The sequence below is a fragment of the Sardina pilchardus genome, chromosome 9 (genome assembly GCF_963854185.1).
Source record: "Sardina pilchardus chromosome 9, fSarPil1.1, whole genome shotgun sequence".
Taxonomy (NCBI): domain Eukaryota; kingdom Metazoa; phylum Chordata; class Actinopteri; order Clupeiformes; family Clupeidae; genus Sardina; species Sardina pilchardus.
The window spans coordinates 32,738,072-32,757,203 of record NC_085002.1 but is presented as its reverse complement, the minus strand read 5'-3'; the positions used below and the strand labels follow the sequence as shown (position 1 = coordinate 32,757,203).

At 40.9% G+C, this 19,132-nt stretch overlaps 1 protein-coding gene across 1 annotated transcript in view; it reads right to left on the bottom strand.

Annotated features, from left to right (window-relative positions):
• tasora (transcription activation suppressor a) overlaps positions 1-19,132 on the bottom strand; it is a 37,136-nt gene that overhangs the window by 3,506 nt on the left and 14,498 nt on the right. Inside the window, exons 4-20 of the mRNA XM_062544818.1 lie at positions 17,688-17,760; positions 17,388-17,479; positions 12,219-12,350; positions 11,874-12,004; positions 11,726-11,751; positions 10,546-10,651; positions 10,059-10,162; positions 8,793-8,896; positions 8,259-8,331; positions 8,092-8,169; positions 7,061-7,693; positions 6,222-6,541; positions 5,485-5,608; positions 3,546-4,717; positions 1,259-1,381; positions 581-740; positions 180-288 (exon numbers count right to left, since the gene is read on the bottom strand). Of these exons, the coding sequence (XP_062400802.1) occupies positions 180-288; positions 581-740; positions 1,259-1,381; positions 3,546-4,717; positions 5,485-5,608; positions 6,222-6,541; positions 7,061-7,693; positions 8,092-8,169; positions 8,259-8,331; positions 8,793-8,896; positions 10,059-10,162; positions 10,546-10,651; positions 11,726-11,751; positions 11,874-12,004; positions 12,219-12,350; positions 17,388-17,479; positions 17,688-17,760 (3,560 nt within the window). The remainder of the gene's footprint in view (positions 1-179; positions 289-580; positions 741-1,258; positions 1,382-3,545; positions 4,718-5,484; positions 5,609-6,221; positions 6,542-7,060; positions 7,694-8,091; positions 8,170-8,258; positions 8,332-8,792; positions 8,897-10,058; positions 10,163-10,545; positions 10,652-11,725; positions 11,752-11,873; positions 12,005-12,218; positions 12,351-17,387; positions 17,480-17,687; positions 17,761-19,132) is intronic.

The following is a 19,132-nucleotide window of genomic DNA, read 5'->3' as shown; positions in this document are numbered from 1 at the left end:
CCTTCCCCAGATTTTAATATTCATTAATTGTATTCATTAATTTAATCCATTTCAAGATGAGTCTGAAACATAACAAAATGTGGGAAACTTGAGAATCTGAAAACTTTCCGGTTGCTCTGTGCTTCAGTTAGTAGTCCAGATAACAAAGCAGAAACAAGAGTGAAAATGAGATATCTTGCCTGCTTTGTTCTCGAAGTCTCTTCAGAGTTTTGCAGTGCACTTTCCACCTCCAAGGGCTTTCCGGAGAGTTCAGCAACTGGAGGAATTCCAGAAGCTTCTGCAATGTCTCTATAAACAATCAATTTGTACAATCAGTCACAAAAGCTCTGCTTTGTAAAATGCAAAAAATTATTATCAAATTATCATATATTTGAATTTGAATGGGATCTTATTAAGGGATTCACAGCCAAGCCAACCACACATGTATCACATAATTACAATCACAATTTATTTATGAAGCTGCCCACTTAAAAGAGCAGTAGTCTGTTCAGGTCAGAAAAGCATTGTAGATTACCACCATGACCCGTGAATCAACAACTGGACGTGAACATGCATGGATAAGCATAAAGCGCCCACTCACCCTTTGTAGTGAAGTCTGGATTGAGCACAAACTCATCAGAGACAATAAATCCACCAGACACAAACAACTCATTGTATGTGTGATTCTGGATGTCATCTAGACTGTCCACCCCGGCAAAACTCACAAATGGCAACTTCTTCAGTTTCACCAGTGCAGGAATCTGATACATTAAACACAGTACCAAATGCCATAATTAATTCAAAGTATATCTAGTTGACATGACTGCTAGCTTAATAAAAAATATTTGGGGTGCAGATTAAGCTGCTTGACAATACGTTGCTTGTTGCGGAGTGACATTTGAATGAGTTGACGGTAATATTCAAAATTCAGAAACCACTACAAATTTGAATATGACTGTCAACTCATTCGAATGTCACTCATAGGATTCACTGTCACCATAGGGTGACGTAAAAAATGTGCAGTGATTTCTAATCATTTTATCAGTTTAATCTGTAGACAGCAATCACAAACCAATTAAAACCATTTTTAAACATATAGTAAATTAGAAAGAATGTCTCAAAGCTCAAACTAAAGCGTTCCTCAAAAGCTTTGCCTGGACATTATTTTAGATTTCTTACAAGAATAAGGTTGTAAGGCAATGCATCTCCTTCAACAATATGAACTTCACATTTAAAGTCAATGCTATTATGAACTGCATGACTTAAAGATGAATCATACCTTATGAACCTCAGAAGCAATGTCTTCATTGCGAATGATGATCAGCAGTTTGTCTGCATCACAATTGTTCTCCAAAAGCAGTTGCGGGTTACACTCTGCATTTCCTAGACGCAGCAGATACTCCTGTGGCACAGATTCAAGTTACATTAGCCTCTCAATCATGTTTTGGACTACAACCTTCATACTACAGTCAGTGACAGCTGACCAGTCAGTCATAGACCATATACTGCTCAGTGAACATTCCCATGGGGCTAGGGCCCATTTCACATACATTAGTACACTTCAAATCATTAGAAAGCATACTGTGCACTTAACAAACATCATGAGAGCTAGATGACTGGTACACAGTTTATCGATATGTTAACTTAAAAAAGTGTGTCCAAGAATTGCACAATTTAATTTTAACAATGGTGACAACGGGGAGAAAATGTAGATAGAACTGTGTGCAAGCACTGTGCAACACACATACAGTAGTGTGTTGGGTCCTCCTCATATGGAAGATCTAGACTGCAAAAAAAATAATCTAACCAAATCTAAATTATTAATTAATCTTATATTAAGAACAATAAATCTATTTGGTATTATGAAGTATGAAAAGACTAACCTAGCGTTCTCTCGAATGATCATTTTGACTCAATTTAAGAAGACTTTGACTTAAGTCTTAAGACGAATTTACTCAACAATTTAGCAGACACATTTGCTTAACGCACTGGCCGACAACATTTGTTGTTGTTGTTGTTGTAAAACAAGTCAAACTCTTTAATTTAAGTCAAATGATTCTATGAGAAAGTGCTGGTTGGTCTCTTTATACTGAAAACAATACCAACAAAAACAAAATTCTTGATATAAGATTACACTTGGTTAGTTTATCAGATAAGCAGTTTTTGCAGTGTAACATTCAGTTTCAGTGAGCAAAGAGCAAATAACAAATAAAGAAACTACAGGAGTGTTAAAACTCGGCAGAGACAGGAGAGAAAGAGTGCATTACATGCCTAGTCACTGTTATGTGGAAGCCTAGAAGCTATCTTGCACAGCTCAGTTAGGCTAAGCTATGTGTAGAAATAAAATATTCCATTAGAGAACTACAAATATCTGGGAGTTCTTATTGACAACAAACTTGACTGGAGACACAACACGGAGGCTGTATATAAGAAAGGGCAAAGCAGACTCTATTTCCTGAGAAAGCTCAGGTCTTTCAATGTGTGCAGCAAAATGTTGCAAATGTTTTACCAGAGTGTTGTTGCAAGTGCAATTTTCTTTTCTGCCATATGTTGGGGAGGTGGCATTACAGCCAGGGACACTAACAAACTAAATAAGATCATTAGGAAGGCTGGCTTTGTGCTGGGGTCAGCCCTAGAGCCCCTGGAGTTGGTGGTGGAGAGAAGGATGCTGCACAAACTTTTCAATATCTTGGACAATACCACTCATCCACTACACAATGTACTGATAAAACAAAAAAGTATTTTCAGTTGGAGGCTACGCCAACTAAGCTGTAAGAAAGACAGATACAGAAAGACTTTTTTACCTACTGCAATAGCACTTTATAATGACTCCCATCTGGGCAAAGAGAAAGGAATAACATTTTAAATATTTTTTCTGTATGTATGCATGTTTGTATGTTTTTGTTGAATGTTGTGTTTGTATGCTGCTGAAACACTGTAATTTCCCCTTGGGGATGAATAAAGTATATCTATCTATCTATCTATAATATTTTAGTCAATCAAAAGGAACATCCTGTAGATGGCAATAACACGTTCTACTTTTTTGCCAAATAAATGAAAAGCATGTTGAAATCATCAATGTCTTTACTCTAGCGGTATCAAAATCTCAGCTCTCCTAGGAGACTCATCTCACTGATGAGCTTAAAGTCAAGCTAGATTCTTTCAGGTTGTGCATGATCAGATGATATAACCATTTTCTAATATTGTAGCCTACATGGTGGATAATTAAGCTATAGATGCTGAAGCATATTTCTGAAGTGTTAAAGATTACAAGAAAAAAGTAACAACAAGAACCGTACAGAACAGAAACCCGTGGCCCTAAAACCGTGAAACAAACCGAACCTTGGGTTTCTGTGAACCATGCCACCCCTAGTTGAAGCCCTATTGATGGTAGTGAAAAACACAAAGTATTTTTTTATGCTTTTTGATGCATATATTTGATCAGGATGAAATATTTCAATATGAGCATGCATAATTACAAATCAGATATCAAAATCAGACGGGGGAATAAAAAAATTTAAGCAATTATGGAAGTACCCAAAGCCAAGACAAACTTAAATACTTACTTTAATATCAGTGCAGACGTCACTTTCCTCCCCATCACTCGAGTGAACGTAGAACTGAACAGAGTTCTTCCGTACACCTTTAATGATCTCGACCAAGTTACTAAACATCTCAGGATTCAGTTGGTTGATCACATTTGTCAGTGATGAGGTTGAGGGTTCTGCCACTGAGGACTCTGTGGCATTGTCATGAGTGGGGGATGATTCTGCATGAACACTCTCCGGACTGAGATCAGGGAGGGGAGTACTAGCTCTTGTGCCAGAGGCAGAGTTCACCTCTTCAGCATCTTGCACATCTGGCCGCCATTTGGACTTTTGGAATAGCCAAGGGTCAGGATTCTGGGTCTCTTTACAGGTACCAAGACGAGGTGGGCTCTTTTGGGACTGCTTGCAGGGTTGGTTAGAAGAGAGATGGTTAGTATGAGGACGGGGAGAGGACTGTGCATGTAAACTGGGGAGTGCGCTAGCGCAAGGTCTTGTCGCAGTAGAGGTCGATGATTTACAAACAGAAGCAGCGGAAACAGGTGCTGGATCACTGGGCTCTGGAGAAGAGGGAGGTGAGCTATTCAGAGCCAATGAAGCCTGAGCTGGTAGCTCAGGCACTGAGACTCTGAGGTGGGAGTCTATGTAAGAAGTCAAACTATTGCGTAGAGTTCTGACAAAGCCATACAAGGGCACTGGAGCATGGTGGCGGACAACATAATCCGAGAATGGCCTCATGGATGTCCTTAGCTGTGATGCAGGAGGGAGCGGGGCAGGAGGGACCCTGTACGGCACATGTTTCCGCTTCAGGAGACTCATCATACCTGCTGAAAAGTCATGAAGCTGCTCATCAACAATGCTGTCCACCACACTCTGTTGTAGAATACGTTGCTCCTGGCAGTGTGATGACTTCAGTTCATCAGTCAAATTCCTCTCCTCTGAGATCGCATCCTCTGGATCCTGATGGCTCTCTTCGCTCCGATCCTCCTTTGGGGATTCCTCAACAGGCTCTCTCAGAGGTTGCTCCATTACAGACTGAGGAGGCTCTTCGTAACTTGCCACTGGTTCAATTGTAGTGATGGGCTCTTTCTCTTTCTCATGGGGGGGTTCATGGGAATCTGCTGTGGTATGTAGTAAGCGTGGATCTTGTGGATTGTCCCACTGTCTCTGGCTGTATCCTCCAGGTTTAATGCCTGAATATGAGATCAGACAGAGTTGGTAGCCATACATACCTTAGCATTTAAAATAGCACAACAATTTACCCCCAGGATCCTCCACCTTAAATCCAATAAGACTTTTTTAATACCACTTAGATATAATACCAACTTCACACAATTTTTTTTCCTACAGGTCAAAGTGAGCAGGCTTCAACCAGGGTAGCCTACTTCAGTGGCACTGTGTGGTGTGTGTGTGTGTGTGTGTGTGTGTGTGTGTGTGTGTGTGTGTGTGTGTGTGTGTGTGTGTGTGTGTGTGTGTGTGTGTGTGTGTGTGAGAGAGTGTGTGTGGGTGGGTGTGAGGGGAAAATATTGACATTTTCCAGGAATGTGTCTACAAACACAGATTTCTGCATTTGAGAAGTATATTTTGCTATTCTAAAAAAAATGTGGATTTCTAAGAGACACTGAGCTAACACAAAGCACAGTGAATAAATACAAAAATTCCATCTGTTTGCCTATTCTTCTTCTTCCTTTACACAGATATTGTGATACTGAAGTTCTTGCAATGTATTGAGTAAGCCGTTTCACTGAATCGTGATATCATCATAGAAAAGTATGTATTGTCAGAATGAGCTATTGCACGCAGAAAGACGCACTTTTCTGCTTTTTGCACTTCTGGTTAGACACTAACTGCATTTCTTGTCTTTGCACTTGTACTCTGCACAATGACAATAAAGTTTAATCTACGGTAATCTAATCTATAGGTGGAGGATTGTGGTAGTCATTTACAAACAATGATATACCTGTGATGGGTATGAGAACCCAAGGGATTGACTTCTCCCCAAGGACATTGGTTCCTCGCTGATGGCCATGGTCTGAGCAAGGGCTGAAGGCTTCAAGGCTGCTCATACTACCTACAGATTCATCCTATACATATAAAACATACATAAGAGTTAGCGTCCATTGCCTTTTGAGTGTTTATCATAATTATCATAATGATGGGCAAAATTAAGTAGTATCTGCTGTGATCATGAAATATTACATAAATTAAAAGTGGGATTTTGTTTAACAGGCAAAAATTTTTATCTTACACTAACACAACTATGTGACATTTTCGGTTTCATAAATGGCTCCTCATAACCATGGTTACATTCTGGGGATAATGGCCACTGACTACATGACCCAATATACAGAATTATCACTCGGAGAGAAGAGATACTCTATTCTGATTGGCTGATAGGATGACGGAACACCTAAACAGACCAAGCAGATCTGGTAAAAAAGTTTCATCACCGTTCCACATCAATGCTTATTGAATGGTAACTTTAACAACCATAGTAGATGACTACTACCAGAAACACAAATGCCTTGTGTGTCAGCAATTGTAGACATATTACAATGGAAAATATAAAACATGCAACATACATGCAAATATCGCTTTCCATTTAACAGCTTGTTTCAGTAGAATTCAGCTGATGCACAAATTCAGTTTCTTCATCATTCCTTCTTTCCTAACAGTAAACATTTTTATTATTGATACCTCAAGAAAGTCAGTCTCCTCTGTGTCCTCCTTGTCCACGGGCAGCTTGCGCAGGTCAGTGTCACAGTTAAGAGGCAGGCCGAGCTTCAGCATGCTCTCCTCTAGTGTCTCGCTAGTCTGCTCATCCCCCTCTTCAGTCATCTCAATGTCCCCATCAAGGGAGGCTGTAGTGGAGGCGGCTGCAGCGCTTTTGTTCATGTTATCCAGCATCTCCATCAGCTTCAGTGCACCCTCAGTCTTGTTCTTCCTCAAGTCAGTGTCGCACAGCCCCACCAGATTCATGACCTCAGCTAGTGAGGGAGCTACCTGTGGAGCCTCGTCTGAGGATTAAGGAGAAAACATCAGGAACTGATCATGTGGTCAGTTTGATTTGCAGGACACTGCTTGTGTCAGCAGCCAAAACAACCTGGGCAAATGACACAATTGCCAAACGCTATGAATAACAGTAGAGTGACGGCCCAGCTCTACCATGCTACGCCTCTTTCTCCTTTGCTGGCAAGTGCACTCTATTGGGCTTGCTCTGGTCTTTTTCCTGTTTTGGCCTGCAGATGGAGCTGTGAAGGTTCTGCTTATGTGTGCTAACTGGTGGTCTAACGGGAAGGTGGATCAAATCAGTGCTTTCCAGTTTACGGTCTAGCTCTGGCACTCCTGTCTCTCTTGCACTGCACTCGCGCACACTTGGCAGTGCTGGTTGCAGCCCTGTTCACTTACCATTACATTAGACATGCACATGCTAACATACAGTACAGTCTTGGTTTGCCTTACACATATATTGACTGTTTACAACAGTACTGAATGTTGCAGAGACGATCACAAATAACAACAATATACATCCTTACCTTCTCTTAGCGCCCCATTGTTGAGATCACTCATCCTTGCATGCTTTCCTCCCGCCTCTGCTGCTTCTGCCTCACATTTCCTCTTCAGTGTCGGGGCTGGCGCGGCCTCCACTCCCTTCCCTGCCTGCTGCTTCTGGGCCTGGATCAGCTTTATAAGCTGGTTCACCTTCTCTGGATCCTCATCCACGGCAGGACCACTGGATCCTGAACCTTCTGCAGCCAACTCCTGACTGGAGGCTGTGTGGCATTCCAGAGGCTTCGGTGGGCTGTCCATCATGACTTTAGTGTTGGAAACAGGGATATAGTAGAGGTTGGGACAACAGATGTAGGAGTGCAAGTAGGCTTCCAAATTGAGCTTGTTTCGTGGAGCAGGGAAGAGGCGCTCCCGTTCGTCCAGCTTCTGGTCATAGTCAAGATGCACACGGGGCAAGAGCTTGCCCTCTCGCTGGCCACTGAGGTAGTCACAGACCTGCTGCGTCACACACGTGCTGGGGTTGGCTGGTGGGTTGGCCTGTGGGGTGCCACGCGCCTTGTTGAGGGCAAAGTGAAGAGCTGGAATGAAGGTGTCCAACTGGGGCAAGACTGGAGACTGAGGAACATGCCTGGGACTGGGAGTGGACGCAGCCTTCAAAGCTAGACAAAAATAAAAACATGTACAACTCAATATATACAACAAACCATCAGCTCTAACAAGTTAAATCAAATAGTTCAAGTTAAAAGTTTGTCGTCATGTACTTATAAATAAGCATTTATAATATTGAAATTCCTTGTGCTCAATTGCCCATTCAACTACAGAAATAAAAATTTAAAAAATAATAATAAAAAAATAGATACTATAAAAAAAAGAGGGGTTGGGGAGCACCAAGGGACACCCAGGAGCAACAGGGGCAAGGAAAAACTCCCTTGTCCAGGAAGAACCCTTGGGCAGATCCACGGCTCAAGGGGCCAACCCAACTGCCCGGGGCCGTGCTATTTTCTAAAAATGAACATATTATAAGGAATTTACAAATTATGATCACATATATACTTACAATACTTGGCCACATCTCTTGACTCAGGGAAGACAAAAAGTGCCTGCAGATTAGAATTTTTCCATCCATCTCGTCGCTCTAAAAACAAACAGAATCTGTTCATAGGTCCAGCAAATCCACATGACTTTGGATGAACACAATCTTTATCATGGAAACTGATATAATACCACTAGGATTGGCCATCTGAGCAGACGACAGCAAGAAGAAGAAGCCTCGATCAGTGACTGCATTCACAAGGACCTGCAAGGCAATGAATGAGTGTTCAGTGCTCTACTGCTACAGAATCAACAACGTATGTGTTTCTGTGCAGACAACAGTTATTGCTGCAGAATACAAAAGTAAAATAGGCAGTGGTCTTTACAATTTTTACTTTTGACAGATATTGAGTGACAACAAAGAGGTATGTATATTCTTTAGGTTTACACAGATTTTACAGCCTTTAATTCCCCTTAACGTTTTTAAACATTCAAATTCAAAATGAGCTTATATTGAACAATACTAGTATGGTACCTATGTTCCATTATCAAATAGAAAATGTGTTTATTTGCAGATACATTCTTTTAAAATATTTACTTTACATAGCATCACAACCTTTTTGGAAATTGAGTTGTTTACATTCTCCCAGAGAATCAAAACCAGACATATGACTTTGAAATGTCAGGTACATGACCAGTTCAGTGAGAGGACAGTCAGTAACATACCAGTCTTTCTCGCTCCAGCTTGTAGAGCAAAACAGTCAAGCTGTTGCCACATTTGGTTTTTTCCACTACTTCAAAGAGACAGCAATGGGTGGTTGTCTTGAACACTGAAAAGACACACAAGCGGATCTCAGTAAAAAAGGGTTTATTTTTAGATAATGACGAGTGTAAACGTTAAGGATGCTAATGACGTTAAAGGGATATTCCGCCATTTGTGGAAATATGCTCATTTTCCACCTTCCCTCGAGCAAAACAATCGATATTTACCTTGTTCCCGTTCATCCAGCCATTCTGTGAGTCTGGCGATACAACTTTTAGCTTCAGCCTAGCATAGATCATTGAATCGGATTAGACCATTAGCTTCTCGCCAGCTAGCTTCATGTTTAAAAGTGACTAAGATTTCTGGTAATTTTCCCATTTAAAACGTGTCTCCTCTCAAGTTAGAAAGTGCAATAAGACCAACTGAAAATGAAACCTGGCGTTTTTCTAGGCTGATTTGACATGGAACTACACTCTCATCTGGCGTAATAATCAAGGCAACTTGCAGCTACTGGCACTACTACTGCTTGTTGTCTATGGGGACTATTTTCAGATGCTGCGTACGATATCACTGTGCCTATGGTACGTTTGCAAGTTGCCTGGATTATTACGCCAGATGAGAGTATAGTTCCATGTCAAATCAGCCTAGAAAAACGCCAGGTTTCATTTTCAGTTGGTCTTATTGCACTTTCTAACTTGAGAGGAGACACGTTTTAAATGGGAAAATTACCAGAAATCTTAGTCACTTTTAAACATGAAGCTAGCAGGCGAGAAGCTAATGGTCTAATCCAATTCAATGATCTATGCTAGGCTGAAGCTAAAAGTTGTATCGCCAGACTCACAGAATGGCTGGACGAACGGGAACAAGGTAAATATCGATTGTTTTGCTCGAGGGGAGGTGGAAAATGAGTGTATTTCCAAAAATGGCGGAATATCCCTTTAATCAGAGTAGTTTGAGTAAGACCAGAATGCATTTGCAAGGAAACAGCATACAGCATAGTTTTAGGGGCAAGCTCACTACATCAAAGTAGATCACTACTTTAAGCCACTGACTAGGCTCAAAATGTCATTACACTTCTCAGACTCTGCTACTGTGGGGAGAGTCCCTATAGATGTACGTTTAGAAGCGTAGAGAAAGTGAACAAACTAATGGACAAGTCAAACCACAAAATAATCAGAGGTGAATAAACACAAATGAAAATAATTTCAGGTGGGTATAAAGAGCCTCACCTTCCTGACTCCCACTGTAGAGATCCCAAGAAAAGAGTGCAGGAGGGACCTTTAGCTTGACCTGGTCTAGGTGCATTACTGTACCAATCTCTATTTTGTCTGGCCTGTAAAAGATGACAAAAAAGACAGCTCAGAAAGCAACAGAAACCAGAATAGTCATCATCAAACCAGAACTAGATGACCTGGTTAGCATATTTATTGTTCTGAGGATATTGGCCATTGTTCATCCAATAGAGGGGCATCATTTTCCCTCATTTGCATTTAGATATTACAAATGAAACATACTGTACTGACAGGATTAGCAAAGTATATTCAGGACCAAGGTAGGATTGATAGGAGTAGTACTGTAGAATTTCATGGTCAAACAAAGTGTATGTTATTATTATTGAAGCAAATAGTTTAAGGTGGTACAAAGTTAGTCATCCATTTAGTTGAGAACACCATAATCCTCCACTCTACAAAACCATGTCTACATAGTTTCTCTTACAGTTTAAAGGGCAGGATAGGATGGGAGAGGGAGCGAAGAGACACATGGTACGCCTCCTTTCCACCATTAGTCAGATGGCCACTCCACACAACATAGCTGCTCTTTCCTATGGGATGAGACAAGCAAACAAATTCTATGCCATATATTTCACAGTGAGACAATTCCATTTTTATTGGTGCAATATGAACACCGTACTGTAAAAAACAACTGTTGTTCAATTAAATTACAACCTTCCGGTGTAATAATATATTAATAATAGTAATGTATATCCTTCACTACAGTGGCTATTGGAATAGATCCTTATAGATGTTTGTCTTTGCTTTAGGCGGGGATCACACTAGCCAGCGGCAAGCGGCAGGTTTCCTATTGTTCTCTATGGTTCGGCAGCGGAACAGTGACAATGCTGGCGTAACGCTAGCGTTGAACAAACTGGGAGTTGAACTTGGTTCAAGCGCAACGCTCGGCTCATCACAATCAGATTTAGAATGTTTAGGTATTTTAACCAATCAGATTCGTCTAAGGACGTAGCAACAAAGATTGAACTTAGGAACGAGATAGAATGTTTAGATTCATTATTATGGTTTGAGCGTTGTGTTACGCTTGCCGCTGCCGCTTGCCCCCCGAGTACCAAAGCCATAACGTAGCGTAGTCAAGGCAATTCCACCGGATCTAAAACAAACCAATTTAACCGTAGTGGTGTTTTTTTAAATCAATTTAAATCATTTTACAACATTTCTAAGACTATAAGTTAGTATATATTACACTGTAGGTATCACATACTAACATAGCACAACACATATTCATAAGATGATCAAATTCATCACTACAGAGTTTTACATGGGTAGCGTGGGTTTCCTCCATAAAACAGACCAGTATTTAACCTCACGGTCTCCCTGCCTTCATTTGTTTCTGTCTAGAACACCTGCCAGGGAATAACCAGTGTAATGACCATAATACACTAGAGGAGTTTGAAAACATGGCTTCTGTTGATTCGGTAGTACATATCTGTTCATGATTTCTGATTTCCTGTTGTCACACAGAAACTGGTTACATACACATCTTGCTTTTTGTCTGCTATTTATCCAATAGCATAACCACTGTGTTTTTTCAGCATCTACAGTATTTCAATAGGCACAAGAAATAGGGAAAGAAATATAATGTGAAATTTAGAAAATCATACCTTTTCCTGATGTGAAGCTGTTGGACCTACAAAATACAAAAATAGAAGAATAACTCATTGATAAACGAGTTCTTGGATATCAAACTGCTCGCTCACATCACATGCTATTAAGATAAGGTGTAATGCAACTTCAATGAGGAAGTACTACCTGAGGGGAGGCATAGGCTTGGCAAGAGGGGCTGTTTCTTTGCCTTTGAACTGGAAGGTCAACACAGCATATGGACAGATGTGCCTTGGTCGTGATCGGACATCAATGTCTGTATACTCGTAAAAGTATTGCTGTTGAGATATGGCACATTAGCATCCACAACAAATTTCTGTTAATATTAGTTTTGTACACTTCGACTAGAAAACCAAAGGAAGCATTTCACATTGAATGACACTAATTTAAAGCACAGGTCAAATTAAACAACTCCACCTAGACACAGGCAGATTTTGTAAATATGTAGCAGACCAGATATTTGTCTTTGCTGAGTAGTGAGAGTGTGTGTACCTGTGTGTGCTCAAAGGCTCTGTAGGAGCGGTGAGATACCACTCGAGAAAAGTTCTTCGAAATGTGGCTGTCAAATTTCGGGGTGGGGTCTAGACTTCGGGACATGTTATCAGAGATGCTCTTCATTTTACCCTGAAAAAAAAAGTGGATATGGTAGAAAAAAAAGTGAATGGGATCTGCATAATTCACTATTATATGCTTAAATATGCTGATGTAGCTTTGTCATTATTACAAATAAGACACTAATGAATAAATAACTTGGAACTTATGACCGTTGTGATGCCTGATAAGTACTTGTACTATATCAATAATTTTACTGAACTAGATCTGACATACTGTATAGTGGTGAATATTGATAATCTCATCATGACTATCAACACCTACTACGGAAAGAAAATAAAGCTCATAGTGTGTGTGTCAATTTCAAATTAAGAATAGAGTCACAGTGGCCTATGTAACATATACATAACATTACATTACAGGTTGTTGACACAATATGTGGTGACAAATTGTGATATTTTTGGTCTGTTGTGTAAACTGTATACCCCAACATTTTCATTTAAGGAGAAAAGGACCAGTGTTTTAATGTATGGTTATGGAAATTAGCAGACGCTTTATTTAAAATCATAAAGTGAATTTGTCTCATATTACTGAATTTGGCATTGTTTAGAGCCTTATGGGCCTTAATCAGTAGTTTTGAATATTTAGGGGAGGTTTCTGTTTCAAAATGTTGTGGACCCCAGCTTAGCCCCTCCCATTACACCTGTCTCTTGTTTGCATTGAACCCACTGGGTAACCTATTTGTTAATTGCATGTCTGTGGTTGACTCATTGGGAGCATGGAGAATAGCAGGAATGGCTGAAACGTTTGCTTCTTTCTTATAAAAGGACATTTTGTCTAGATACATTTTTCAATGCGTGAACCACCCCCCAGCCTTTTCCTCAGTGGACTTTAGCTTAGGCTACTTACAGCCATCAACAACTGCATGAATACACAAAACAAGGCCTATCTAATCAAATCTAACCAATTTATGTTATATCAAGATCAGAAATTGTAGTGTATTGTTTTCAGTATTAAGAGACTTACATAGCGCTTTCTTGTAAAATCATATGACTCAATTTAGCTGCCATGTGAGCAAATGTATTTATTTAGTTAAGTCAAAGTCTTCTAAAGTTAAGTCCAATTCTTTTGAGAGCACTACTTAAGTCTCTTCATACTAAAAACACACTAAATAGTTTTGCTGAATAAACTTGCTAGATGTGACACACAGAGTCTGCCTGCAGGGGGCAGAAGTGATAGCTGTGTGGTAGTATGGTAGCGTGTGGAGGTTCTACTGTAATTAATGTCACCAATTCAACCTTGTACCCTTACTGCCATTATTTTGGGGGCATGACCATAGATGTCTTGACCTGCCTACGCCTACTAACACCCCATTTGTGGCCTGTAATTTGAGATGGTGGTAAATAGGTCTTGATTTCTCAACAAACTAGAAAGGCACTCAGAGAGCGCAGACCTCCACCAAGCGAAAACGTAACCGCCTCCTGGATCCAGATCAGATAAAAATGTCATCGAAATCCATCCATCACTTTTTGAGTTATCTTACAAACAAACAAACAAACAAAACATTATTATCATTGTTGTAGGTGTGCTTGCAAGATGCTGTAGACATAAAGTGACCCTTGACCGCCGACACCTAAATCTGCAGACACAGAATGTTCTTGTCTAGTTCACACCAAGAAAAGTTCAGTGTGCAGATTCTAAGTTTAAAGAGGAACTTACTGTAAAAAAAAGTGTCTGGTAAACAACTGTTGTAACCACTGGTTGTATAACTGATGAGCCACACTCCGCTGAATAAAAAGACTTGCGCTGCGAGGAGAAAGTCAGAGACTGCTTTGCAGAGAGGAGAATTCTCCTTTCTGGGCACTCTCTCCTCTCGGCCAAGAGTAAACGTACTACGTGTTGTGGTTCTTGTGTCTTACTATCGGGAAGATTTTCCTGACACAGACAGACAGACAGACAGACCGACAGACCGACAGACCGACAGACCGACAGGACAGACAGGACAGACAGACAGACCCTGATGAAAACATAACCTAACCGCTTAAACTTTGTGCGCCTGCGCAAACACTCCCTGGGATAGCACCAGGGGCGCTAGGGTGGCTAGTCTCGTGAGCAGCACATAAACAAAGCATACACATTTCACACGTGTCCAATGTCCGCTAGCCAAGAAAGTATCTGGTTGTAGTAGTAGGCTAGTCGTAGCAAAACTAGCAAGTGCTAGACTACGCAACCAACACAGACAACTAGCCTAGTAGTAAACAAAACAAACCAAACCAGCCTGTGCTACACTAGCAAACAAAGCAAGCCAAGGGGTAGCCATTTCGAGGTGCAGCAACCAACACCTCTCGCACAACCAATCAGACTACCCCAACGGCCAACACCCCGACGCCGACGCTAGCCCCGACTGAGCAAGCTCAAACTCTCCCGACGAGATCCCGACGGGAAAAAAGTCTCCCGACCACCTCTGACGAACTGGGACACGGGACCGATTTCTTCCCAACCCCATCCAACTCCTCCAGACGTCCAACCGTCGGGTTGGTGTATCTCGTGCTTAAAGATGAGAGAAAAGGGCAGGGCTGGTACACCACATATAGAACATGACTCTTATCCAGGAAGGCTCCCACAGTGTGAGAACAACTGACCCAGATATCCCCACACTCCGTCATGTCTGTTAATTTGCCTGTGTAAATGATCATGTCCTATCCTGTCATGACATCACACAGCACTAAACAGTTTCATTCCAAATGTCATTTTGATGGGATGTAATGTTTGGAGGATAGCCAACATTTCCACTTCATCAGACTCCTTAATACATAGGTCTAGGTGGGGCTAAAAAATCTGTCAATCGTCAAAACAGACTGATTTTTCTTAAGGGGGTCAGTTGAGGTCATGCTGGTAAAATGGAGAGCTCTTAGTAGCAAGAAGCAATGGCCCTGAGAAAACACAGTGACAAAGAATGGCACAGATAGCAGGAGATTTGTGCTCCAGTAATCTCTGATGTGGTGATATTTTGTAACTAGACCCATAAGAACGAACACAGCCAGGCCAAAAAGCGATAGAATTCAGCTATCCAGCTTTCCAACACAGTTGAACTTCTCCCTGGTGTCTTGGCATAGCTGTTGGTCTTGGTCACAATAGTATCCACAGTGGAGGGAATGATGAACATTTTAAAACCCCCACCTCCGTCGGATTGTCAGATTGCTTCCTAACCCCTGAGACAGATCTGGCAAAGATGACACCTTTCAGACAAAAATGTCCTTCCCTCCAACTGACATTTCCAGTGTCCTCTGATGCCACCCTCCACAGCAACTCCTCAGGGGAGTCCCTTTCCTCAGGGGCAGATTCAGGCTCAATGATCAGAGGCAACATTGGATGGAAAGATATCCCTGATGTCTTCATCAGTAAGCTGATGCTTTTTCAAACGTGCAATGACTAATGTAATATAATACACTCTTATCTACGTACTGTACGATTGTTTTCTGAATGACTGAAATTTGAGATGCCAGTATTGTTTCTTGTTCTGTCGCTACAATGTTCTGCAATGACGAAGTCGATGGATGCACCGCTATAAAAGTTGTGATCATAATGGGACAAGATAAAGCTGTATGCGCATTTCTTGTGTGAGTTTTAATGTTATGGATGTAGCTAGGGCTGCACGATAATGGCCAAAATGATTATCACTATTTTATTGTCATAGGCTTATTATAATGGTGTTTGGATTTTTTTTTATTATTATTAAATAACATTTAAAGAGCCTACCTTGGAAAACCAGAGTATTATATTATATCTATAGAATAGAATAGAATAGAATAGAATAGAATAAGATATATAAAAAGAGAAAATCCTTAATGTCTGATATTCATAACAGCACACTTTATGCAGATTATAGCCTACTGTTCATATACAACTCCACCTCTTTAATTCAGCTGTCTGGTTGAAACCTCAAAATATTGTAAACAAAATAGGCTATAGTTGGCTAGCTTAGTCTACTGGTTGGACTGTTCAGTTTCCCCATGTGTGTTTAAGTTTCAAGGTAGGCCAACACTTGTTCTCCTTGGGACAGGCCCTTTTGAGTTTTGAAGTTGGAAAACATTGGTATTGAGATGCAAGAGTTTTAATCAAATCTGTGCAGCATGCTAATTATTTATGATAAACGGATTTAATAATAATTTAGCTAGTCTTCTATGTGTCATTGCTTTCACGATTGAGAATGTTTTATTTGGATTAAATGTGCATGTCGAGGGCGGGTGTCCATTGACTGTGCACGAGAGGGAGAGCGAGAGAAAGCGGGCCAAAGCGAGGGGGTTTACTTTTATAGGCCTACTGTTTGGTAAAGTTGCATGCATAGTCTACAATGAAAACTTACGACAGATATGCTTTCACCCGAGCAGCATCAGGTGCACCATTGCGACATAGATTTTTTTTCAGTCGCACTCTCAAAAAGTTGGTCCCTGAGTAGGCAAGGCTTCCACGTTTCCATGGATGATTTAAATGGAGACGCGGTGAGCACGGAGGGTGTGTGTGTGTGTGTGTGTGTGTGCGTGTGAGAGAGAGAGACGCGTGAGTGACAGAGAGAAAGGAGGAAAGGGAAATGCAGCGAATACGATGCGTGTTTTTAATAGCGTTAAAAAATAAATGAACAACGAAACGCATGTTTGTGGCGGCCGGCGTTGAAACTGTGGCGCACCGCCACTAATTAGTCTATGTGTGGGAAACACTGCGACTGCTACCTGTTGTGGTATGTTCACCACGTTACTTTATCCTCTGTGACTAATGTCTACATCTAGAGACTAAACTGCGCGGTGCAGGGAGCAACTCTAATTGGCTCATGGAGGCACGTGATCAGACAGTGGTTTACGGAGTGCTAGAGTGGCTTTAAAAAAACACCAGAGAGGGTTACGCGAATTTGATCGCGGGAAGCCAATATCGTGATCGTGATTAAAATTCGATATATTGTGCAGCCCTAGATGTAGCAAATGATGTTACCTGCGCCGTTTGATACTCAAAGCTACTCAAAGCTTGTGAATGGATGGTGTTTGTTTCTAGCATTCTTGTCCTGTTATTCTGTAAACTCCAACAAAATAACACTATGCAAAAAGTGATACATACCTTTATCACTTTGAAGATGATGATTTCTCCAGTGCATCCAGGCTCAAAAGGGTTTATCTGAAGCAAATCTGAGTACTTAGACAAGTAAACACCTACAAATGAAAACAGAAAAATCAACAGATCAACATTTGTTTTGAAGTATGTGTGAACATATAAGCAGATGAACAATCTTTATTGAAACAAATAATCATTTGTGCCCAGAGGTCCAAAGACCAATGCACATTGCATTTGGAGTAATGATGCACATGATATCTTGGCACAACCAATAGTAGTCACTGTTAAATGACTTCATCCTCTCACCCTTGGAGGGATTCCCCAGCATATTCATCCAGCTGTGTCCAACATGCAGGCCTTTATCACAGATGCTCTGCAGCTGAAAAGCAATATGGTAAAACAGGTGAATATTTTCTGCCTTGGTACTTGACATTGGACTTTAGCCTGGGTGAGCCTAGACAAACCTATTCACAAATTTAATTTGCTCTGCAGTCCCATCTGGAGGCCCTCCCATTGAAGCAGATTTCCCAATCCCCAGAACTAGGGGTGACACAATTGCAAACTCAAAGGTAGAATCAACGATCTAGCCAATGTCACGGCAACACACACAAGCGTTAAACTGCGGCGTCAACACTACTCTAACTTCAGGCTACAGCCAATAAAAAATAAAATAAATAAAAAATAAATCGACCAACCGAAATCAAAGGCCCTCTTGGTACTCTGAAATTGCCAGTGTGGAAGTATTTTGTTGTTCATTCACGTCAATTAACACTAACTTACTCAATTAACCAAGTGAAAAGATGATCTAGTTACAGTCCAAATTTACTTTAAGGCATAAAATGCACATAAATAAGCGCATTGACCAACCTTGAGTCTCTTTGGAGTGTGCTGAAATAATCAAATGATCATTCTGTGTTTTCATTTCATTATGTTCACGTCTATGTTTAATGTTTGGTCTGTTTACAACCTCGGCGTTGGACCGGTTTCAAAATAAAAAGCTGTTTCAAAGTAAAATCCCAAAACAGAACAGGAAAAGGCCATAAAAGGTTAACAACATAAGGAATGCATTATTAGTAATATTAAACTGACTTTAACATAGACGATTTAACTGAAAGGATTTGGAGAATCGTGACACCCCTGACCAGAAGCCAGGAACAAATGACAACTACGGCTTGGGACAGGCTATAATGACATACAGCTGAGTACAGTTACCAGTGTAGTTCAACACAACCAATGGCTGTGCTGATGCCATCAGTGTTATAGAAAATGGACGTGTAGTTTCTTTGGAACAAGCTAAACAACTGCACTTAAAACATTCTCTAACACGGTTGGCTAACAAACAACGAACAATACCAAAGCCACAAGTATCACTACATTGTCTAGCTACAGTTAGCACCTGACCGAGTACATTACCTGCCGTTAACCCTGGGTGTGCGTGAATGTTCATGAGAGTGTTTTTATCTTAATGTGTGTGTATATGCTGTGGTCTGGGTTGGCGTGTTTACCAACTGGCTGCTTGTCTCTTCAAACCTGTGCATGACCAGGAGAGTAGGCCGATTTCAGTTCAACAGGATGGTTTAACAAAATAAGCGATCCACAAAACATAAGGAAACCCCTAAATTACTCCAAGGCTGCAGGAGCGATGGCATGTATCTACTTCAAGCAAGATGCCAAACGAATCACCTTCGGAAAGCACTCAGCCCGCTTTTCTTCTCCTCCAGGCCAATCACAACACAGCAAATCTCAAAATG